The 22843-nt window shown below is 51.9% G+C and overlaps 1 protein-coding gene across 2 annotated transcripts; it reads right to left on the reverse strand.

Moving 5' to 3' along the window:
- Positions 1 to 8567: 8567 nt before the first annotated feature.
- On the reverse strand, positions 8568 to 21368 carry Lrrc32 (leucine rich repeat containing 32). 2 transcript variants are annotated; one of them, XM_013014186.1, is made up of 3 exons: positions 21263 to 21368; positions 16354 to 16447; positions 8568 to 12380 (listed from the first exon to the last, which is right to left on the reverse strand). In XM_013014186.1, the coding sequence occupies exons 2-3, from the start codon at positions 16441 to 16443 to the stop codon at positions 10473 to 10475; spliced, it is 1998 nt and encodes a 665-aa protein (XP_012869640.1). In that variant the 5' UTR covers positions 16444 to 16447; positions 21263 to 21368; the 3' UTR covers positions 8568 to 10472. The 2 variants fall into 2 exon arrangements, with proteins under 2 accessions (XP_012869640.1, XP_012869641.1); XM_013014187.1 differs by lacking the exon at positions 21263 to 21368 and adding an exon at positions 20457 to 20528.
- Positions 21369 to 22843: the final 1475 nt, after the last annotated feature.

The following is a 22843-nucleotide window of genomic DNA, read 5'->3' on the forward strand; positions in this document are numbered from 1 at the left end:
TTTCTCTGTATAGATATTCTGAAACTCATAACTCTTGGCAGTTTTCGGTCATTTCTAAATTTAGATGTTTAAGGTAAGTTTATGTGGAGCTGGTGAAAGGCCTCTTGTTTTCACAGGACCTTGTCAAATGCCAGAGAAGGACCCAGAAACTTTATATTTGTAATTGTATTCTTTGGGATAAGGGTTCCCTTGAAATTGTATAAATTTCAAGCTCTACAAAAGCTGGATGTGTTGTTTGGCTGTAATAAATGTTCTTACACTTTTTTCCCCCTTTTTGGCTGTATCTTTATTTCCTTAGGATAAATTCCTAGAAACAGAATTGCTGGGCTAAAACAATGCACATTTTTAAGATTCTTAGAAAACACTGTCAAAGAGCCTTCCAGAAACAGTGATCTAATTTATACCCCAAGAACACTGGGTATGGACGGTGGCTATGTTTCTGTCTGTTGGTGGTAGCTGCCAAGCATCCTGAAGTGCAGGTTGTGTTCTGAGATTCCAGGACTCAAGGAGATTTCTGTGATATATGAACTGGGCTTGAAGAAAGCTACGCAGGCTACTTTATCAGAAGCCTCACAGTGAAATATTCTTTCCCTCTTGGATGTAGGTTGCAAATCCTTGTGGTATTGGTGGTAACCATGACTTTAAGAGTAGGTCACCAACAACAATCACAGGTCTTTAAAGGTTGTCTTACAGTTGCTGTAGCTATCTTGTCATTCATTAGTATGTGTGTGTGTGTGTGTGTGTACGTGCACATGTGTGTGTATGTAAGCGTGTATGCTAGTCCTGGTGCTTGAACTCAGGGCCTGGAAACTGTCCCTGAGTTGTTTTTTTTTCTAAAGGCTAGCACTCTACCATGTGAACCACAACTCCACTTTCAGCTTTTTGGCAGTTAATTAGAACTAAGAGTCTCACAGACTTTCCTGCCCAGGCTAGCTTCAAACCATGACCTTCAGATCTCAGCCTCCTGAGTAGCTAGGATTACAGGCATGAGCCACTTGTACCTGATATTTGTCATTCATTTTTACTAGTGCTTCAAAAGCACAGGAGTTATTAGGCCTGATGCTGGATCACATATGATAAATTATGATGCTGGTGGCTCATGTCTGTAATTTGAGCTACTTAGGAGGCTGAGATCTGAGGATTACGAATTGAAGCTAGATAGAAGTGGAGGTTGGTTCAAGTGGTAGAGTACCAGCCTTGAGCAAAAACCCAAGTGTGAGCACAAGGCCCTGAATGAGTTCAAGCCTTAGTAGCAGCACACACAAACCAAACACACACACATTATGAAATCACAATATGCTTTTAATATTTCAATAACTACATTCAGTAGAATTGATTCCTTTGTAATCTTGCATGTTTTTAAATGAGTTTAAAGGGGTTATTCTCAGAAGAGGGCTATTCATAGGCTTCCCCAGTTTTCCAACAGGTCCACAGAACAAATTTCAAACCCTGATTGTGCAGGTTCACTCACACCGCTAAAACTTTAATGACCCTGAGGGAATAGAGCTAAACTTTCTTGAACTCCTGCCTGAGGCAGGCCCCAAGTCAGGTGCTGGAGTTGAGAAGGGACAGACTGACCCCTGCCCTGTGGACCTCGCAATCTAGATGGGAGATAATTTCACAGCTCCTGCCTCTCACTGTCCTGTGGGCTGAGGGCCCAGCTTCTCAGATTTCCCGAGGTTTTAAGAAACATTATGTGTTCCCATATAAAACAACTCTTCCAATGTTTAAATGTTGGAAACAAATCAAAACTTTAATAAACTGCTGTGTGGGCCAAAAAAAGCATGTCTGAAGGCTAAATATGGCCCATAGGCCACCCGCTTTCAACCTTTGGTCTAAGAGGAGAAGAGAATTCCAGTCAGGGTGGAACAAGTTCACTCTACCGGACAGAGCAGTAAGGATTCTGAGGTTGCCACTTGCTCCTGAACACCAGAGCATCACAGGATGGAGACATGAAAGAGATGGGAGGGGGGAAGCAGATCTAAGGTAGATGGGTGGCCGGGGGTGGGGGTGGGGGATCCCTAGAACCTGGCTGTAGGCTGGAGAGGAGAGGTGAGGCTGGAGGCAGGTGTCCCTGTAATGTGAGTGTCAGTAAACATGAAGCAATGAAGTAATCTCACATCTACAAAACTCAAAGACAAAGGCAAATGCAAAACAAAAGAGAGAAAAAGTTGAGGGAGGTGCCAGGGTTCAGTCCTGTAATCCTAGCTACATGGAAGGACTGGGAGGATTGAGGTTCCAGGCCAACCCTAAGCAGAAAAGTTAATGAGATCCCTGTTCCATGGAGGGAAGCGGATATGGTGATGTGCACTGTTATCCAGCCCCCATAGGAAGCCTGAAGTAAGCAGATAGTGCCTCAAATTCACACACAGCTGAAAAGTGAGACTCTATTCTAAAAAGAACCAGTGGAAAACAGCCCTGGAAGCATGATTCAGTGGTATCACACCAACATGACAAGCACAAGGCCCGCCGTTCAAGTTCCAGTAACACCAAAACAACAGAAATAAATTGAGAAGATTCTTGGATACAAAATAAATACACAATGATCCATTGTCTTTGCCATTTTTGACCCTAGACACATATAAGTGGAAATTTATAATCTCTGTACATTCATGAATCCATTTATAATATTGAAAATAAAGTAAAATGTGGAGAAATAACTTTAACAAAAAAAACCCTAAAGCTCCTATGGAAAAAGTTATATAATATTGGGGAAGGATAGAACACAAGAGTGGGACAAATGGAAAGACACATCATGCTCTTGGATGGGAAGACTTAATGTCAGAGAAATCGTAAACTTCCTCAAATTAATTTCAAGGAAAGGACAATGTGTTCTTTTTTCAGTACCAGAGCTTAAACTCAGGACTTCATACTTTTACTTGGCTTTTTCACTCATGACGTGCACTCTACATTTGAACTACATCTCCAGTTCAACATTTTGCTGGTTAGTTAGAGATAAGTGTCTCACAGACATTTCTGCCTGGTCTGGTTTTGAACTTCAATCGTCAGATTTCAGTTTCCTGAGTAGCCAAAATTATAGGTATAAGCCACTAGTGCCAGGATCTAACAGTAGCCTTTTCATTTTTTTTTTTTTTTACTTTTAGTGATAATGGGGATTTAACTCGGGGCCTCCATTTTAATTACCTCATAAATGATTCTGATACAACTGCTATTCATCCCTAAGCAAGTAAAATTTGATAACTATCCAACTTTACAACCATAAGTTTTTTCAAGATTAAAGAGTTAAAAATTTAAAAAACACAAAAATCTTACAAGAAAACTTAGATTATAAGTGTATTCTGAATGAAATTGAATCAAATCAAGAAGTTTTTTTTTTTTAATTCTTTTTTTTAAATTCCGGTTGTGGGGCCTGAACTCTGGGCCTGGGTGCTGTCCCTCAGCTCTTCAGCTCAAGGCTAGCGCTCTACAACTTAAGCCACAGCGCCACTTCCGGCTTTTTTCTTTTTGCTTATGTGGTACTGAGGAATCAAACCCAGGGCCTCAGGCATGCAAGGCAAGCGCCCTACCACTGAGACAACTTCCCAGCCCTCAAATCAAGAAGTTTTAACAGAAATGTGAGAACCTGAAAAACACTGCAAAAAGTATCTAAAAAGTCAGCAGCAAATGAGAGATTAGAAATCATTTATTAGGACTGGAAGTATGGTTCAAGGGCTAGAGTGCCAGCCAAGCAAGCATGAGGCATTGAGTTCAAACTCCAGTGCTTCCCCCTCCCATAAAGAAAGAAATGTTCAGTGGGACAGAAGTGACACATGCCTGAAATCCTAGCTACTCAGGAGGCTGAGACTTGAGAATTATGGTTCAAAGCTAGACAGGGCAAAAAAGTCCCTGTGAGACTCTTATCTCCAATTAACCACTCAAAAACTGGAAGTGGCACTGTGGCTTAAAGTGGTAGAGGTGCTAGCCTTGATCAAAAAAGCTCAGGGACATCACCCAGGTCCTGAGTTCAAGCCCCAGAACGGATAAGAAGAAAGCAAGAGAGAAATGCTCAAAAAATTTGTTATAAAATGCTAGACAAAGTTTGATATCTACAATATAAAAAGAGGTTTTACAGATTGACAAGGAAAAGTTAACCCAACAGAAAAATGGGCAAACAACAACAAAAAAAAGGACAATTCTTGGAACAGGGTGATCATGGTTTGAGGTCAGCCTATGCAGAAACATCCTCCTACCCCCCCATAATTCATAGCTGGGCACAGTGGTACACATCTGATATCCCAAGCAACATAGGAGGCTGAGATAGATAAAACTGGGAAGATTGTGGCACTAGGTCAGGCACAAAAGTCCTCAAAACTCATCATGGAAGAAAAACTGAACTCGGTGACATGCACACGTAGTCCCATGACAACAGGAAGTCTAAAAGTGGTTGGAAGCAAGGGCCTATCCTAAAAATAACCAATGAAAGACTGGGCTGGAGGCATGGCTCAGCAGTAGAAGGCCTGTCTAGCAAGCACAAAGTCCTGAGTTCAGACCCTCAGTACGACTAAGAATCTATATTACATACATGTGTGAATTTGCATGCCATGCGTCATGTCTGTCAACAATCACTTGATCCTGGAGCAGGCATACAGAGGGTTTAACATGAGAATGTGATGAAGTCTCCTGGGTGTGAGGAAGGGACTGTGGCACAAGTTGACACTGGCAGTGTGATGGAAGAAAAGCCCAGCCCAATCTCCTGTAAAATATGAATATTATTAGTGACAATAATATTAACAATATATAATATTATTATATTGGTTAGTATTGATTAATACTAACAATAATAGCAGTAGTAATAATACTAAAAAGCAGGGGTCTTTGGATTTGGGCCCTCCCACCTTGCAGCCTCACTAGCTTCCTGTCCCCTCATGCATGTGTCTCCTAGGACCCCTGCCCTACCCATTGGCCATCTCCTCCACCACCTCTGTATGTGGTCCTCCATGGTTTTCTCTATGATTCCAGAATTGAAATCAAGAGACAAGGCAAGGCAGAGAGCTCCAGTGTGTGCGTGCATGCGTGTGTGTGTGTGTGTGTGTGTGTGTGTGTGTGTGTGTGTGTGTGTGTACCTTCAGTGCAAGGCCCTAACCTCAGGGTCCCTGGATGACCTGATCTACCTGATCTCTCAGACTGGACCCTCCTGCATCTCAGCCCAGTGCCCCCTGTACCCTCAATGAGGGCTCAAAGAGTCCTGCCCATCTCAGTTGTCTCCCTTATGCTTTCTGTCGTACACTTTCTGTGTGTGTGTGTGTGTGTGATTAATGCCTATTTCTTCACTAAGCTAGAAGGGTCTCAGAGGGAGGGAGCTTGTGTGTGAAGCACTCAGTGTGAATGGCAGTAGGGCAGGACTCAAGAGAGCTTGGTGGCTTTCAACAATTTACTCTCTCGCTTGTTCTCTTTGTTCTTGACTCTCACTCTTGCTCACTTCTTTAATCATTTATTCCCTTATCCATTCCAGAAGCCAAGAGCTTTTCCCCATCTCCCCAGGCTGTGGGGGGCTGGGGGGCAGGGCCAGGGAGGCCAGGAGGGCTAGCATTTGGGAGAAGGGGTGAGTGGACACATGACGGCAGAACTCTGGGAAGGCATCTAGGACTTGAAAGAGTAGAGCTGGGCATGTTGAAAGTCCTTTAGTCAAGAAGGGAAGATTCTAGAAAGAAGGTGAAAGTGATGGACTGAGGAGGGTGAAGACAGACTCCTCTCTATTCTCCCTCTCGGATGGCTCTCCCACTCCACTCCCAGACTGTGCTTCAGTGCCGTTCTGCCGGAATCTCTTCATTCTCTCTGTGTTGAGATCCCGCCCTTCTTGTGGCAATCCAAATGTTCTCCAAGTCACCCTCATTCCTCCAGCTGCAAAGGCCCCTCCTGGCTGCTAGCAAACTCTCAGAGCATGAAATCCAGGCCTCCCTCAGCAGTGACCACTTCCTGGCTTGTGCAGTAATGTAGCTCCTCCTCCTCTCTCCACCCCACAGGCTTTACCTAGTTGTTCCTGTGTAATCCTTGAGCCCAAATCCAGCTCCGGAGAGATGCTCCAGCCGCTCTGGCAGGGCTGGGGAGTTGGGAGTTGGGACACAACAGCAATTATGAGCCCATTCTACTGATGGGCAAGTGGAGGCACAATCAAGTGGCATGACTTGACCTTGCTCCCAAAGCAAAGGAGGAACAAAGCCCAATCCCAGCTTGGATTTTTCTGGTTCCAGAAGGAAGGCAGCCTGGTAGGAGGTAGAGGCTGGGGTGGGGTGGGAGCTGGGTCCTGAGAACCAGCAGGCCAGAGAGATTTGGAGTTCAGATGGCCAAGTTCAGGGAAAACACAGCTGGGGAGGAGCCAAGGTATTTATTATGCTTGGTCTGCAACTCCAAACAAAGCTGATGGATGGAGCCGCTCCAGTTCCTATAAACAGCTGGGCCTCCCTCCCTCCCTTCTTCCCTCCTGGTTCTCAGCACTGTTTGCAGTGAGATAGGGGTAGGGAAATGATCAAGAAACAGGAGAGGAGATGATGGGGACAGAAGGAAGGGAAGGACAATGATAAGATGGGGTCCTCAAGGGAAGTGCAGAGGGCCAGAGAACATACTTATTTTTGCTTCCCCATTGGCTCCTGCTGCTCCTGGACACTGCACACCCCCTGTGTCTTCACTGGGTCCCCTGGGTCTGTCGGAGGGATGTAAGTCCTAGAGGGCAGAGGTCATTCATTCAGGAAATGTTTTCTGAGCTCATTTTCTGGGTTAGCTCACAGGCCCTGGGGACACACAGAGGACTTGGAATAGGAGACCAGAATTTTGGTCCTAGAGGCAGATTGGGAGGACCCTTGATGCTCTGGCCTTTGGGCAGCTGGAAGAAGAAATCCAGGCAGACTTCTGAGCTTTAGCAGAAGGCTTTTGGAGGTCAGTCCCAGTGGAAGAGGGAAAAGCTGGGGGTTGGGAGGCTCAAGCCACAGTGCCACCTAATGGTTAAGAGCCCTAGCCCCGGGGGTGGGACAAATCTGGGTTCAAGTCTCAGCACTGGAGTTTCATTTTCTCTAAAATGAGGATGCTAACCGTAGAAATCACTTCAAAGGTGGTTGGAATTAAAGACGACAACATCCACCAAATGCTTCGCCTGGAGCCAACAGCTCTGAGACCAAGCTGGGAAATGGCAGAGAGAGCTGGGGAGCTGCCTGAAGGGCAGGGGTGCGGGAAGAACACAGCATGTCCAGGGGCCATGGGGATGTAGCCAGAAGAGGGGTGACAGGGTGGGTCAGAACCTGTGTCTAGTGGAGTGCCAGGACAGCTCACCCAATTGAAAGAGCTAGTCAGCCCATGATGGTACTTCAGGCCTGTGACATGGGTTGTGAGAGCAATCGCCCTGGAACTTGCTGGAACCTGAAGTAAGCCGGATGCTCCGATGACCCAGTTGGCAGTTATGTCCACTTTGGGCTGTAAACAGGAATTTCGGTCTCTCTGGGGGGCCTTGGCCAGGTGAACAAACTCCCCTGTTTGCCAGGAAAAGGGGTCCACGTGCTCCCACTGCTGGGAGCCCACTGGCACGGGAGCTTGCTCTTCACCTGGCATCTCGTGAGTGCCCCCTGCTTCCCAGCACTTCCTCAAAGAGGCAAGTGTTTACATTTTTCCTCTGGAACATAGGAGCCAGGAGCAGGAACAGGACTGGGGGTGAAAAGTCACAGGCCAGGGAGGCTGGCTGGAGTAATGAATACCCAGGAGGCAGAGCGGCCCCAGGACCCAGTGGCAGCTGAGCCTTGGGGGACAGGGGGAGCAGGAGTGGAGGCGTCAGTGAGTTGGGCTGCTGGGAATCCCAGGTCAGGGAAGCTTGGCATCTATAGAGACAGAGTGTGTGAATGTGTCCAGCTCTTACTAAGAAAGTGTCGGGGGTGGGGGGTGACCACTAGAGGACACACTCCTGGGGCTCAAAATGCCAATTCAATGACATGAAAGGCCAGGGGCTCACTCCAGACTCTGCTGCAGTGCCTTGATTCTGCCCCCCCCCAGTACTCACTTTGCCCTGCCCTACCCCAGGTGAGGCAGCTCCCACCTCCCCTCCCCCACCAGCCCCAGGCTCCATACTCACCCTCTCAGTACCACCCCCCCCAACTCCCAGCCAATGGGCGGGAGGGGGGGTCTCACCTTATATGGAAATGGTGGCCAGAGGAAGAGACAATTTGATGTACAGGGTCATGGAGGCCCAGGAGGGTCTGCTGCCAAGGGCTGAAAGTCTGGCTGTGGGCTGTGAGCCACAGGAGAGGAATGTGGTATCGAGGGTCTTCTTACTATGTGTAAGATGGACAAGGCCCAAGTCTCCCTGAGATGGGGCAGGGAGTGACACCGCTATAAATGGACGTTGCCAGTCCCTCAGTGTTGCAGTGAGGAGGGTCAGGTGTTGGAGGCGAAAGAACAGGGGTGCAAAAGGACCCTGATGGAAGTTGAGGTCCTGGGTGATGACGGTCCAAAGCCCCAGTATCTCCCAGAGACTCACCACAAAGATCAAAAGATCCTGAGTGAAGTAAGGAGGTCAGAGTTCAAGTGGACACCATGACATGCTTTATCCACAGCAAGAACAAGGCTGGCAAGGCACTGTTTCTCCAAAATTATACTTTAATACATTCATGTGGTATACAAAGAGCTGGTCCCAGGGCTCCTGGGAGGTGACAGCAGCATAGTGTAGTGTTTTCAAAAGTCAGGCACAGGGCCCACTGTGTTGACCTCTAGGCCTGCGGAGAGTGCTGTGTGTGGTAGCACCTGACCCCAGCCTGGACTAAATCCACCTGATTTCCCCAGCCAGAGCCTAGCTCTGGCTCTGCCCATCCACTCTCTGATCCTATCATCCTTTCTGGCCTCAGTTTTCTCATCTGTGAAACGGGAATGAATAGCATCTCCATTTCTCACTTGTCACCAAGTGCATGTGTAGACCTAGACTAGGCACAACCAAAATAATGAAGACAATGACACAGGGACACAGACTGGTTCCTACTGCTTCCCTTTCTTGTAACTGCATGGTGTGAGTGACAGGGATTTTATGAGTAGGTCTTTCTAATCATTTTCCTAGAGGGGAAAACCCCTGCAGGATGAGAAATGAAAAGAATGTTTGGAGCTGGCATTATTTTGTGATGTAACAGCTGAGATCAAAGGAAAGCACAGGTATCTACTTCTGGCCTTGAACCCAGAACCTTGGACATGCTAGGCAAATACCCAACCACATCCCCAGCGGTTTCATTCTCTATAGGTTCTGCCACTGATGTGTGTAGCTCTGTGCAAGTACCATTCTCTTTCTAAGCCTTATTTCCCTCTCTGCACTCCATGGCCTCAAACTCCACGCGAGGCTCAATGGAAGGAGAGGGAAAGAGAATGTAAAGGCAGGACCCACACCAGTCTGCAAAGGATGGAATGAAGGAAACGTAAGGCAAGAAAGAAGGAGCATAATGTGTGCACAGCTGTCTTCTCTGCTTAGACCCTGGTCAGGCCCCTGGCAATAGGGCCACTTCCTGTCCCCCAACAGTGTGGTGGGTGGGAATGCCAGAGAAGGTCACTGCACCCCTGCAGTAGCAATGCTTAGGCTCTGGAGACAGAAGGACTCTCAATGTGACAGCTCATAGCTAGGGAACTCTCTAGAGAGACTTCTGAAAAACTTGTTTTCTTCTTTTATAAAATTGGGGGGGGGGCGAACCCCACCAACTTTTGAGAGTGGTCACACAGAAGCAGACACAAGGCTTGGCTGTGTGTTTCCAGCTGCAAATCAGAGCCAGAGATCTACAGCTCTCTTGGCTCAGCAGCCAGGGCGGGGCTGGCCTGGAGAAAGGGTTCTGGCGAGGGGTGGAGATTCCAGGCAGGAATGGCGGGGCACTGTGTGCAACAGGAGAGTGCCAGGGAGGTTAAGGCCTGCCTACAAAACAGGAAATGGAATAGCCCAATATGGCCAGAGCTCAGGATGGCCACCTCTTAACCAGCCTTCCCAGAAGTACTGAATCCAAGACAACTCATGAGGCTCTGGTGATTCTCTTCCGGTCACGAGCTCTTCGGTATTTTTTTTTTTTTCCAGAAAGGCTGAAAGTCATTATCAGAAAATATGACAAACAGGCTGTGTGGAAATGTCTCAGACAAATCCCCTTGGGCTTGGCCCTCCCTTTCTGTGCCATGGCCAGGGCAGAGCTCTCCATATTGAACTAGCTGGGGCTGCAGAGCCTCAGAGCCTGTAGCTTCCCCCACCTCTGGCCTCAGCGCACTGTGTGGTCACTGGCTGCTCCACAGATAGCCACTTGTCCACCATCCACCAGAGGGTGGCCTGTGGATGCTTGGTAAAGATTTGTTGAACTGATGAGTCAAGATGATTCTCTACCACCTGTGCAACTTCTGGTTGCCATAGCTGACCCCATGTGCAGCCTGGGAGGGGGTCCCCTGAGAATGCAGGAAGGTACAGAGAAAGGAACTCTAGGCTGGGGCGTTAAGAGAGCAGGGTTCTCTCAATCGCCACCATTTCTGTGCTTCTGGCTCCATTAGGCTTTGTATTGTTGGTTAAACTTCTGCCGGCGGATACAGCAACAGGTAGCAAGTGTGGTGAGGAGGATGGCAGCGACCAGCGTGAAGGTGAGGATGATGATGAGGTTGACATTCTTGAGTCCCCCCTGGTCACAGTCTTCAGGACGCACGTGGCTCAGGGCCACCTGAGCCTGGGAGCCAAAACGGCAGGTCAGATCCTGGGTGGCATCCACGTCCACGCGGCCCTGGTGCAGTTGAGCCGCCAGCCAGCCATTGCCGCAGCAGCTGAGCGGGTTTCCCTGCAGGTAAAGGCGGCGAAGGCTGGTCTCTAGGCCGCCCATGGCACTGCCTGGCAGGAGGCTGAAACTGTTGTTCCGCAGGTCCAGCACCTCTAGGGACACAGCCTGCGTCCAGGCAGGCAGTTGGCTGAGGTGGTTCTCAGCCAAATTGAGCCGCTTGAGGCAGCGGAAGCAGGGCAGGTCCACCTGCAGGACGGTCAGCCCGTTACCCTGAAGGGCCAGCACCTCCAAAGAGGCCTCCAGGCCTGCCAAGGCACCAGCCGACACATCCAGACCAGGGTTGGCAGAGAGGTCCAGCTCTGTAAGTGGGGTGTGGAGGAAGGCACCTGGGGGGAGAGTCTCTATCTCATTGTCCACCATGTTCAGAACGCAGAGGGTAGGGATGCCAGAGAAGGTCACACAGCTGTGGGGGGAGTGGGGCTCAGTGGGGCCCCCACAGGGGGTGATCCGGTTTCCCTGCAGGTTGAGCCTCTGCAGGCTGGCCAGGCTGGTGAAGGTGTGTGGCAGCAGGTCCTGCAAAGCATTACCCTGTAGGAGCAGGGTCCGCAAGGACCCCAGGACTCTGGTGCCCATCTCTAGTGCCACCAGGGCGTTGTGGCTTAAGTCCAAGAGTAGCAGGCAAGGCAGTGTGCCAGCATGCCGGGCCGCAAAAGCCCGCAGGCAGTTTCGACTAAGGTTTAGGAATCGTAAGGAGGTCAGATGCTCCAGAAAGCTGTCAGGGATGAGCTCGATCTCGTTGTAGCTCAAATCCAGGTTTAAGAGTTGGGAGAGGGAATGAGTACTGGCGTTCCAGCTGGGATTGGAGAGGGGCACTGCTGACCAGCCCTCAGATGGTGCCTGGAGGTCCTCCTTGCCCTGGGGCTGCCCCGCCGGGAGCCGGATGAGGTTGTTGGACACGTTCAGGTAGATGAGTTTAGGGAGTGCGGTCAAGTCAGGGAAGTGGAGCAATTTGTTCTCTCGCAAGTCCAGCCAGGTGAGCTGGAGCTCAGCCGGGGGCTCGGAGGCTGTCTGGAAGGCCTCGATGCTGTTTCGGCTCAGGTCCAGCACCCGCAGCTGCTGGAGGCTGAAGTCTGAGATACAGGTGAGGGAGTTCCTGGAGAGATTGAGGTGGGCCAGGCGGGGCAGGGTCTCAAAGGTGCCATCCTCGATATCCATCAGCACATTGCTGTGGAGGTCCAGCCACTCCAGGTCAGGCATGCCCCGAAAGGTGTGGCGGGTGAGGCGGGTCAGGCTGTTTTCGGCCAGGGACAGCGTGCGCAGGCTGGGGGCCTCCCCCAGCAGCCTCTCCACCAGGCCGCTGTATAGGCTGTTGCCAGATAAGTCCAGGGAGATCACGTGTGGCAGGTAGCCCAGGCCACCAGCACTGAGTGCGGTGCCTACCGCCAGGCGGTTGTGAGCCAGGTTGAGGTGCTCGAGGTGAGGCAGGGCCTGCAGGACTTGGGGCTGGAGGACGCTGATCTCGTTGCTACTCAGGTCCAGGTGACGCAGAGCGACATAGACACCCAGAGGGGAAGTCAGGATACTCTGCAACTGATTTCCAGATAGGTCGAGGGTCTTGATGTCCAAGGGGAGTGTTGAGGGGACCTGGAGCAGACCAAGGCCCTGGCACAAGGCCTCCTTGTCCACCTGGCGGGGGTTGGGGGAAAGAGAACAGCTAACATGAATGAGGGTAATGTTTCCTAAGAAAAGACTCCTAACCTGCTGCCAGGCTTAGGCAGACTCTTCCATGGCATTCCAGAATATTCGACTTTTCCCCACCCACTCAACTGTCTGATGACCCCCATGCTGCTCCCTGTGTCCAGCAGCTAGTAAGTAGAGTGGTGGGCAGGAAGTCGAGGGGTAGACAGACAGAAGGATAAAAGAAGTCAGAAAATCCCTGTACGGATTTCCATTTTATAGGAAACTATGCCACGTTCTCCTCAGAATAATCCAATATGGTGGGTCTGTTCTAGGGCCTGCAGAGTTAAATTTCCAGCACTGGCCAGGAGCCACACAGGAGGAAGATGTCCCCACAGAGGAAATGGGCATTTTGTCCTCCTGTTCCCACCTTTATTTTGGTTTCCCACTCTCGGGTCTTGCTCAGGGGATCAGGACCATGGGGTGGGCTCCGGTGCGAGTTCCTAGATGTGACCGTCTTTCTGCAGTGGCTACTGACCCATCTCCACTAACATCAGTAGCCTCCTTTCCCATGGCCTGGTCCAGCATTGGACTCTGGGAGTAGGGACAGGTAAGAAAAGACTACAAAAGACAGCCAAGGTCCCCACCAGCAACAGTCTTTGGTGACTAGACTGTGATTTTGCTGTGTGACTTCTGTCAAGTTTCATTACCACTCTGGGTGTTTATGCAAACATGAACTCATCATTCTGTAGCTCCCACTTGGTATTTTATATTTTACTTAGCTCTTTTAGTCCTGTATATAAGGTTGGCTCAGATAATATATAAGGGAGACTTCAGATCACCCAGCTAAAATTTAAAGCCAGGTCTTCGAACAACCAAAGACTCCACTCTCAATCCAAGTCTTTGGTCTCCAAGTTCTCAGGACCCCAGTCTTTTCCACCAAGGGTCTGACTTAACCGAGTACCTGGCCCAGGGCCACTCCTATTCCCAGCCTCTGTCCCCATTGAATACTACTCACCCACCCACTCAGTAACTTCCTGGGGACTGTTCCAAACTCTGCTCTCCCAGGCTGCCCTGCTTAGACCCAGGGTGGAGTCCAGGACCCTGAACAAAGCATTCACGTCTCCTGACACCTGTCTCCTTGCCTCCTACCCAACTCTACTCAGGCCCACATATAATAACACCAAATGGACACTACACCCTCCCACATCTACCTCTGGCTCTCCTCCTTGGTCTGGTTATGCCACTCCAGAGCTCCAATATCGACTCTATCAGGGAGCCTTCCCTGACTACTACAAGTTTTGTGACTGTGTGTATGGACCTGCTAGAGTGAGCTCAGAGATGGATGCTGTGTCTCACACCTGTGATCTTAGCTACTCAGAAGCCTGAGATCTGACGAACACAGAAGCTAGCCAGAGCACAAAGTTTGTGTGACTCTTATCTCCAAACCAGTTAAAAGCCATAGATGGAGTTGTGGCTCAAATGATAGAACACCAGCCTTGAGTAAAAAACCTAAGCAAGAGTGTGGGGCCCTGAGTTTAAGCCAAGAAAGAAAGAAAGAAAGAAAGAAAGAAAGAAAGAAAGAAAGAAGGAGGGGAGGGAGAGAGAGAGAGAAAGGAAAGGAAGGAAGGAAGGAAGGAAAAAAGAAAGAAAGAGGAAGGAAGAAAGGAAAGGAAAAGGAAAGGAAAGAAAAGGAAAGGAAGGAAAAGAAAGGGATGGGAAGGGAAGGAGGGAGGGAGGGAGGGAGGGAGGGAGAGAAGGAGGGAGGGAGGAAGGGAAGGAGGGAGGATGGGAGGGAGGAAGGAAGGAAAGAAGGAAGGAAGGAAGGAGGGGAGGGAGAGAGAGAGAGAAAGGAAGGAAGGAAGGAAGGAAGGAAGGAAGGAAGGAAAAAAGAAAGAAAGAGGAAGGAAGAAAGGAAAGGAAAAGGAAGGGAAGGGAAAGGAAGGAAAAGAAAGGGAAGGGAAGGAAGGAGGGAGGGAGAGAGAGAGGGAGGGAAGAAGGGAAGGAGGGAGGAGGGAAGGGCAAGCTAAGAGCAAGAAAAGGCTGGGTTGATTGGTGTGGATACCTTGGGCCTGGCCCACGGAAAGTAGTGAATGAAAGTGTTTAGTAAAGGGCTAAAACTTGAAGACAATCGCCACTAAGGAGAGAGAAGAGGAACTCTTGGTATATTCCGATTGAAGTCAGAGCCCTTTAGAGCAACAGAAAGTGAACTCACCATGTCCCAGATGGGGAGACAGGACCAGCTGAGGCCAGCTATTGCTTACATGGGTGTAGGGAGCCTGTGGCTGAGCCAGCATGAGGGCATACTAGCTTGGGGTGTCCAACTAGGTCATTCCTCCCCAGCACCCCAAGATGAGCCATTAGTAAGGAGTCTAACTGTTCGGTTTCAGGCATTTGTGTGACCAGTAAACCTGGCAGTAGCAGTGCTGGCCCGCACCTCTGGAAAAACAGTTCCCTGAGGCCCCAGGGGACCCAGGGAGTCCCCTGCAGCTGGCTACCCTGGGAAGCCTGCCATGGCACCTTGCCAGTCCTCCCCACCTCTGTACTGCTGGAGCCCCAGGCATGCCTGTCTCCAGCACTGCAGCCACCTGGACTATCCTGATTTCAGACGAAATGGCAAGATGAACACGATGCACTGCCCAAAGTCAGTGTCAGGAGCTCAACATGGCAGGTTGCTCCTCTTTCTGGTGCAAGCTGAGCCTGACCTCCTGGCCCTTGGATGGTCAGGTCTCCGGGCTCATTCCACAGAATGGTAGGTATCATTGACTGAGCACTTGCTGCATAGGGCTCTATGCTATGTTGTATATGTCACCCCCATGCCAACTCACACCCAGGTCTCTCTGGATGGGCAAAGGCTCTCTGGGGCACCAGCCCCAGAGTCCAAATGGCTTCTCCTCTGCCTGCTGGAGACCAAGATCTTTCACCTCTGAACCTCAGCCCTGGGTGGAGAGTGTCACCTCTGAACCTCAGCCCTCCGAGGGAACTTGGGTATTCAGTGGTATCTGAGGCCTTCACTGCCTATTATTTGAGCTCTCAGAATCTCAGAAGGACTCTGAGGGGCAAGAAGAGTGGATGGCCAGGGCAGGACACTGCAGGCCTGGGCAGGCCCTGAGCTGGGTTGTTGGCAAGTAGCATCCCATACTTCTGGCCTCCTGAGACAGCTACTTGTTCTCTGACCTGGGGGTGAGGGAGCTTCTGGTAGGTCAGTCCCTCCTCCAATCCAGCCCTGGCTTTGACCTCGGCCACTGCCCAGCCTTACAAGTGCACTGAGGTAATCTCTACCCTGTGCCTCTCAGGCTCCCAGTCACATTATCATCTTCCTGATATGAAGCAGGCAGGAAAAAAGGAGCAAAAAAAAATAAGACCTGACCCCCTGCACTCAAGAATTTCTTGGCCTGGCAGCTAAAATGGATGCGGACCCATCGCTAAGCACCTCATATGCTCAGCATATTTTGTATGGAAGTGGAGGAAAGTCTGGGGGTGCCCAGGAAGGAACCACTGGAGGTCAGCCGAAGAAGGTCAGGAAAGGCTTCCCGGAGGAAGTGGCGTGTAAGCTGACCGGAGTGAGAGAAGGACATTCTAGGTCTGAGTCAAGGAGCCCATCCAGGGAAGCAAATTGGTCCCCCATAAAAACTAGCACAGAGGAGCCTCTCCCAGCCAGCCCTTCCCACACTCCCAACAGGACGCATACATATTCTCCCCCAGCTGGGCCAAGGGTCCCCTAGGGACAGCTTAGGGAAACAGAAGCCAATATTCATAGCACAACGCTGTTGGTCAAGCCACCCAGCCGCTCTGAGCCTAAGGTTCCTCCTCAGTGACGTGCGAATCCTGGCGCTTACCTGGTCTGGTCTTTAAACCGTCTAGTCGCTGTTTATGAATGTAAGACCAATCCCTTTCCTCTCCTGTTGACTCTAACCTCTCACTTGGGGCTGGACAAGGATGGGTGGGGCGGCCTTCTCCCTGGCTGGGCAGGGCAGCTTACCGTCTTACAGGAGGACCCCTTGTCTTGGTGTTGGGAGATGGTCAGGCCTAGGGTCAGTGCGGCCAGGAGCAGCAGGATCCGGTGGCTCATGGCTCTGTGTAGGGGGGAGAGGGGAGGGGACAGTGTGAGGCCACATTGCCAGCCCTACCTCTCCTGCCTGTCTGTGCTGCACTTCCTCAGGGACCAAAGCCCACAGCTGAGCTGGCATCAAGGTACTGCAAAGGACGCAGGCAGGGCACACAGGGCTGCACAAAGGGCCTCAGAGAGCCAGGTGGGAGGTATATGCCTGCAATCCCAGCACTTGGGAGGCTGAGGAAGGAGGCTCTCATGTTTGAAGCCAGCCACAGCTAAGGGGAAGCAAGTGTTTTAAAGCCATAGGAGACAGCCAGAAAAAAGAGGAGAGGAACCCTCAGGCAAGAGGAGAGGAACTCTACAGATTGCCCTGGTCTGACTCAGAGCTGAAGGTAGAAAGAAAGATGCCTCTGACTCCATTTCCAAGACTACAAGCAGGTCCCCCCAACTCTAGTTCCTTAGGCCCCATATAGAATTCCTCATTTTTTATCTATAGTAGCTCACTCCTGTAATCCCACGAGGAGGTAGTAGGTACTGGAAGGAGTTGTGGTTCAAGTCTAAACTTTGCCAGCCAAGGCAAAGTTTAAAGCATCTTATCTCAACCAGTAAGCTAAGCATTGTGGTGGCCATCTGTCATCCCAGCTACATGGGAAGTGTAAATAGGAGGACCACAGTCCAGGTTGGCCAAGACAGAAATACAAAACTCCATTTGAAAAATAACCAAGGGCTGGGGCCTGGCTCAAGTGGTAGAGCACCTGCCTAGCAAGAGCCAGGCAGTTCAAATTTTAGTTTTGTCAAAATGAAAGAAAACGAGAGAAAGAGTGAGAGAAACAACTAGAATTCTTCATTCTCTGCCCCTTTATTTGGACCTTTTTCTTTGGATTCTGATTCTCAACCCTTCCCATTGTTCAAGAACAGCACAGGCCTCAACAGGAAGCCCCGCTGGGGCCAGGCCTCCTCTGCACGCTTGTGCAGGCTGCCAGCCGCGCACTTCCACCCTGAGGGCCTACTGTCCTCCTCCCCCGGGGTTCCATATAGGCCCCACAGGGTTGGATGGAGGGGACCCCAGAGGCCTTAGCAGGGTGAGATCCCAGCGATCCTCCCTGAGGGCCTGAGCCCTGGGGCTCTCCACTGGGGATACACAAACCGATCTTCATCTGTTCACTCAATACCATCTTAGCCAAACACCCCCACGCATCTCTGTGCTAAGGGCACAGAGCCATGCACAGAAATGGTCCCAGCATGGACAGATCAGGCCCTCCAAAAACACATCTGACAGCTGCTCCTATCTCTACTTCCCTGCCTTGTGACCTTGTACAAGTCATTTCTCCTCTCTAAACTTGTTTCCCTTTCTGGGGTTAATGATAACCATGCAAATGTTGTTGAGGATGAGTGACATAGAGTCCGTGAAAAGACCACTCATTCCACCCCAGTACTCTTCTCAGTACTTCACAATGATTAACTCAGTCCTCACAATAACTCATTGACCCAGCTTCATCATTACCATTCTCATTTTTATACAAAAGAAAAGTAAGGCTTAGAGAGGTTGAGCGGTACCCTTAAAGCCACACAGCTAAGTGGCAAATTCAAGCAAGTGTGGCTCCTGGGTCTTAACCTGAAGGTCTCCCACAGTGCGCGGGGGGGGGGGGTCTCAGTAAATGAATGCTAAGTTGTAACCCTGAAGGAGGTTCTGGGAGAAAAGGCATTTGCAGGGCCTCGAGGGCTGGGGTTGTCAGAGGCATTGGTGGTGGAGTTTAAAGGCAGTTAGATGGCTGCTCAGAAGTCCGTTCTTGCTGGAATGTGCAGGGACCAGCGGGGACCATCCAGCCCCGCTGCCCACTCCCTCAGGCCCAGGTCTGGCCCTCAGCTCTCACCTGCAGTGGGCTGGGCTTTCACAGGAAATTTGGCTCTGTTGTTTAAAAGGCAGATGGGCTTCCACCAGTTCAACATTAGCATACAGAGCTCTAGCGAAAACCCCCGCACCCGGCCTTCGGCCCTCCCCAGCCGGCGCTTGTCTCTAGGCTGGCTTCTTACTGTCTCCTCTCCTGCTCTGAGTCCTGATACTTCTGTTTCCTTCAGCTCTCTGAGTACCTTTCCACTGCGGAGCCTTCACTTCCTCCCCTCTCTTCGACTCCTGCTTATGATGAGGGGCTTGGCTGAGCTGTCACCTCCTTCAGGAAGCCTGCTCTGGTTCCCCCAAGGCTGAGCTCTGTCTTCTGGTCCTCCACAGCCTCTGAGCTTCAGAAAGCCCAGCTCTAAGTCCTCTGTGCTTTGCTCCACATCCTTTACAAGGGATGTACCCCAAGAGCGGAGGGAACCTCTCTACTCTGAGACTCACCTCAGGCAGGCCAGGCAAAGAGGATGTGTATCTGAAGACTCTGTGGGACTCCACACAAGGGACAAGGGAGCCCAGGGTGTGGAGGCCTGGCTCCCACCTAGCCTCCACTGCTCACAAGCTCTGCTCCAGGGCCAAGCTCTCCCACCTCTCTCACACTGATTTTCTACCCTCCTCTGCCATTGCCCTTTGCCGGCAGCTAGCTGTGACTGCTCTCCCTGGAAAACAGACCCCAGGCCTGCTCACCTTCCTCCACTGTCACCGCCACAGACAGGTGGCACCATGATCCTGGGCCTTGATTGTTACAATAGCCAACCCACTTATTGGTTTCCTTATTTCCCCAACCCAGATACCCTGTCCAACCCATGGCAGCAATAGGAATATTTAAAAATCATCCATCAGATTGTTTACTCTGAAAACCTCCCAACGAGCCAGGTTTACACAATCTTCTCCCCGTCTCCCTCTTCCATTTGCCCTTCATTTCCTCACCAAACTCTAGCTTGCCTGGGTTCCTCAAACCTGGTGAGTTCATTCCTGCCCCAGGAATGAATGACTACAGGAGCATGAGGAATGCTCTTCTCCTAGCTCCTCGCAGGAGGAGCTGTCCATTACTGGTCACTGATTTCTTCTTCTGTGGGAATCAGGGCCTGCGAAGGTACTTACTAAGGACCCTGTGCACAAGGGCCGCAGTGAACTGAATGATGAGAGCCGGAAGAGGGCAAGGAAGGGCCCCGGTTCAGTTCTGAGCTGAAGACGGAGAAGCCTAAAGGAGTCCTTGTTTCCCCCCTCCTCTGCCCCCAAGCCGATGTGAGCATCTGCACACCCAGAAGGGACAGTCCCCCCAGCCCACGGGAACTCTTACGGGAAGGGATCTCTCAGCTGTGATACTCCTCAGCAGGGCCTAAGATAGAGTGTGTGGCGTGGCAGTGCTATTCTCCCATACAGGACAAGGGAGCACCAGGCATGGAACCCAGGCTGCTCCCATCTGCTGCTCACCAGCCCTGCTCTAAGGCCAAGCTCTCTTACCTCTCTGCCCCAGTGACCCACCTCCAGAGCAAGCAGCTGGGTTCCCATTCTGCCACCAGAAACCCCAGCTATAGTTCAGGTGAGGGTGGCCATGGAGGTGCCTGGGACACTTCTGTGACTTGCTACAAGGACCCACAGGACTGAACGTCCTAGGTGGGGTGTGCAGAGGTGGGAGGCTCCAGACCTGCCCATGAATGATGGGAGGGGACACAACAGGACTCTGAATGAGATGAAAGGTGTGGACATGTGTGTGATGTGTGTGTGTGTGTGTGTGTGTGTGTGTGTGTGTGACAGAGGGAGACAGAGACAAGACAGAAAGAGAGGAGGAAAGAGAAAAAAGAAAAAGAACACAAGAGAAGAGGGGGAGGAGTGGAAGAAGAGGAGAGAAGGGAGGGCTTGAGGAGGGGAGGACAATATCTACAATCATAACAAGCCCACCCCTACTGTATAAAGAAGTTGGACAGTGAAGCACTTGACCTACATCATCTGAGTACTCTGTCAGCCCAGTAAGCAAGTACTATGATTCCCATTTTACAGAAGAGAAAGTGGAGGCTCAAAGAAGTCAAGTGGCGATTTACTCCAGGGCTAGCCACTTCCTGAGGCGTTTGGAGCTGGGACTTACCCAGGCCGACATCCCACGAGGAAAATGAGACTCAGAAAAATGACTTACCCAAAGTCACCCAGGCAGTCAAGAGCAGAGTCAAGATCAGAAAATCTAGTCCCTCTGCCTCGAAGCCAAGACCTCCGCCCTCCGCCACCAAAGACCCCCCACACAGGACCCAGGCCACCGTCCAGGCCCAGGGCGCTCCCGCGGCTCCCAGGCTGGCTCTGAGAACTGGCAGAGTGGGGTCCTGGGAGCGCTGCGGACTCTCACAGCGAGCAGTGAATCACTAAGGGCAAGACCCGACGTCGGTGCATCCCAGGAGGGAATTAGACCTTAACCCAAAGGAATGTGGCTGGGAGGGCGGAATGTCAGGCAGCTCGGGGTGGGGGTGGGGGTCCCTCACGTCTCACCACCCATAAAGAAGGCCGGCTTCCAGCTCCCCCAAAACACGCGGGGAAGGGGAGGGAGAGTGGGCGCGCGTGCCCTCCACAGACGAACACTGGCAGGCTGGCTAGTGCGGGGGGGGGGGGATGAGAGATCTACTGGCCTGGAACAGAAGGCGGGTCGGGTGGTGAGTTCAAATCCCGATCCACCCCGGGGCCCCGGGCCCCCTGCGGACTCTGCTCTCCCAGCTGTCAAATGGGCTCGCGCCGCGTCTCTTGAGCCCTTCTGGGGTGGAGTGGGGAGAGGGGGGGCTGGGGAGACCCCGGAGAGTCGGGGACTCCTGGGGACCCGAGAGGGTCAAGCCCCGCTGGGGGCGCGAAGGGGCGGTGGGAGGGAGCGTGGGGGCGCCCCCCGTGGATCGCGGGGTGGGGCGGGGAGCGTGGACCCCCGGCGCGGGCGGCCAGCCTCTCCTCGCCGACGGCCCCTACCTGGCTCAGCGCGCACGCCGCTCCTCTCCGGGGCAGCCGCGGTACATTTTGCACAGCCTTGGCCGGGGTACACGCCCGCGCCCGCGCCCGCGCGCCTGGTCCCGGGGTCACCGGCCGCCCCCGGCCGCGAGGGGGCGGCGCCGCGGTTTAAATACCTCTCCCGCCGCGCGCTGGCCACGCCCCCCTCGTCCGCGGGGTCCTAGCGCCCGCCTCTGCCCCGGGGGCCCGACCCGGCTGACGGCCACGCGACCCCGCGGGCCCGCGGTGGAGGCCTCAGGCTTTGAGGTCCTTGCATGCAGCCTGTTTTGTTTTGTGTTCTCAGTGGGACATGAGTCACCCCCTCCTTGTGGCACTCAGAATCACTAGGGCGCGGCCTGGGACCGCCGCACGTGCCGCGAGGTCCCGAGGCGGGGGCGCCCCGAAGCCGCAGGTCCGCGGAGGAAATCCTGGCGCCGCCGCACTCCGCGCCTCGGCGGGGACTGACCCGGGAGGTGACTGACGGCCGCGGGACGGGAAGGAAATGACCCTTCTTTGGCCCTGGGACGGCTGCGGGGGGCGGGCGGGGGGGGGGACGGGGAGTTCCCCGCAGCCCGACCACCCCTCCCTGGCTATTGAAACCCCAGTTATCAGATGGAGAAGCTAGGGTTAGGAATAGAGGTAAAAACCAGATGGCCTAGTCTAACCAGGAGCCCCCTTATGTGGGGGACCTGACGTTTAGGAAGGTTAAAAGGTATATTCAGAGGCTGGGAAGGTGACTCAGTGGTAGAGCCCTTGCCTTGCACTCCTGAGGCCCTGGGTTCGATTCCTCGGCACCACATAAGCAGAAAAGGCTGGAAGTGGCGCTGTGGCTCAAGTGGTAGAGCGCTAGCCTTGAGCTGAAGAGCTGAGGGACAGCGCCCAGGCCCAAAGTTCAGGCCCCACAACTGCCAAAGAAAGAAAGAAAAGCAGGAAAAAAAAAGTATATTCAAAGGGATATGGCTGATACAAACAAACAAATGAGGTTGAACCGGGCGCTAGTGGTTCACGCCTGTAATTCTGAGGAAGCTGAGACCCAAGGATCGCAGATCCAAGTAAGCCCTATAGGAAAGCCCATGAGATTCTGATGTCCAATTAACCACCAGAAAATCAGAAGTGGAGCTGTGGCTCAAATCTAGCCATGAGCTAAAAAGCTCAAGGACAGTGCCCTGCCCCATAGTTCAAGCCCTATGACAGACAAAAAACAAAAACCAGGAGGCATGCTGGAGCTCACTCTGCCCACAAAATTAAGCCCGGGCTAATCTGGGCACTATCATAGACAAACTTTTTTAAGTTGTCTAAAAGTAAGGTGTCTTTTGCTTTGGGGGTTACAGCAGGTCTTCCCAAACTTCCCCCCATTTCTGGATATCAGGCCCAACCAAATTGCTGGTTTCCTCCCTGCTGGGTGTGACTTAGAATTCTGGGGCTTCTAGACCAGGGACCGTCCAGGCCCTGGTTCCAAGGATGGGGTCTTTTGTGGCAGCCTTCTGGGCAATGATCACCAGCAATGACAGAGGGCCACGTGAACCATTTTACAAAGAAACAAGTGAGCATCCTGGGCCTGTT

The sequence above is a fragment of the Dipodomys ordii genome, unplaced genomic scaffold (assembly GCF_000151885.1).
Source record: "Dipodomys ordii isolate 6190 unplaced genomic scaffold, Dord_2.0 Scaffold22, whole genome shotgun sequence".
Classification (NCBI taxonomy): domain Eukaryota; kingdom Metazoa; phylum Chordata; class Mammalia; order Rodentia; family Heteromyidae; genus Dipodomys; species Dipodomys ordii.

Excerpts from the sequence above, each read along its gene's own strand:
- Lrrc32 (XM_013014186.1), bottom strand. The coding sequence starts at position 16,443 with ATGAGCCACCGGATCCTGCTGCTCCTGGCCGCACTGACCCTAGGCCTG. Across the intron at positions 12,381-16,353 it reads AGGGGTCCTCCTGTAAGACG|GTGGACAAGGAGGCCTTGTG; the intron begins GTAAGCTGCCCT and ends AACCCCCGCCAG.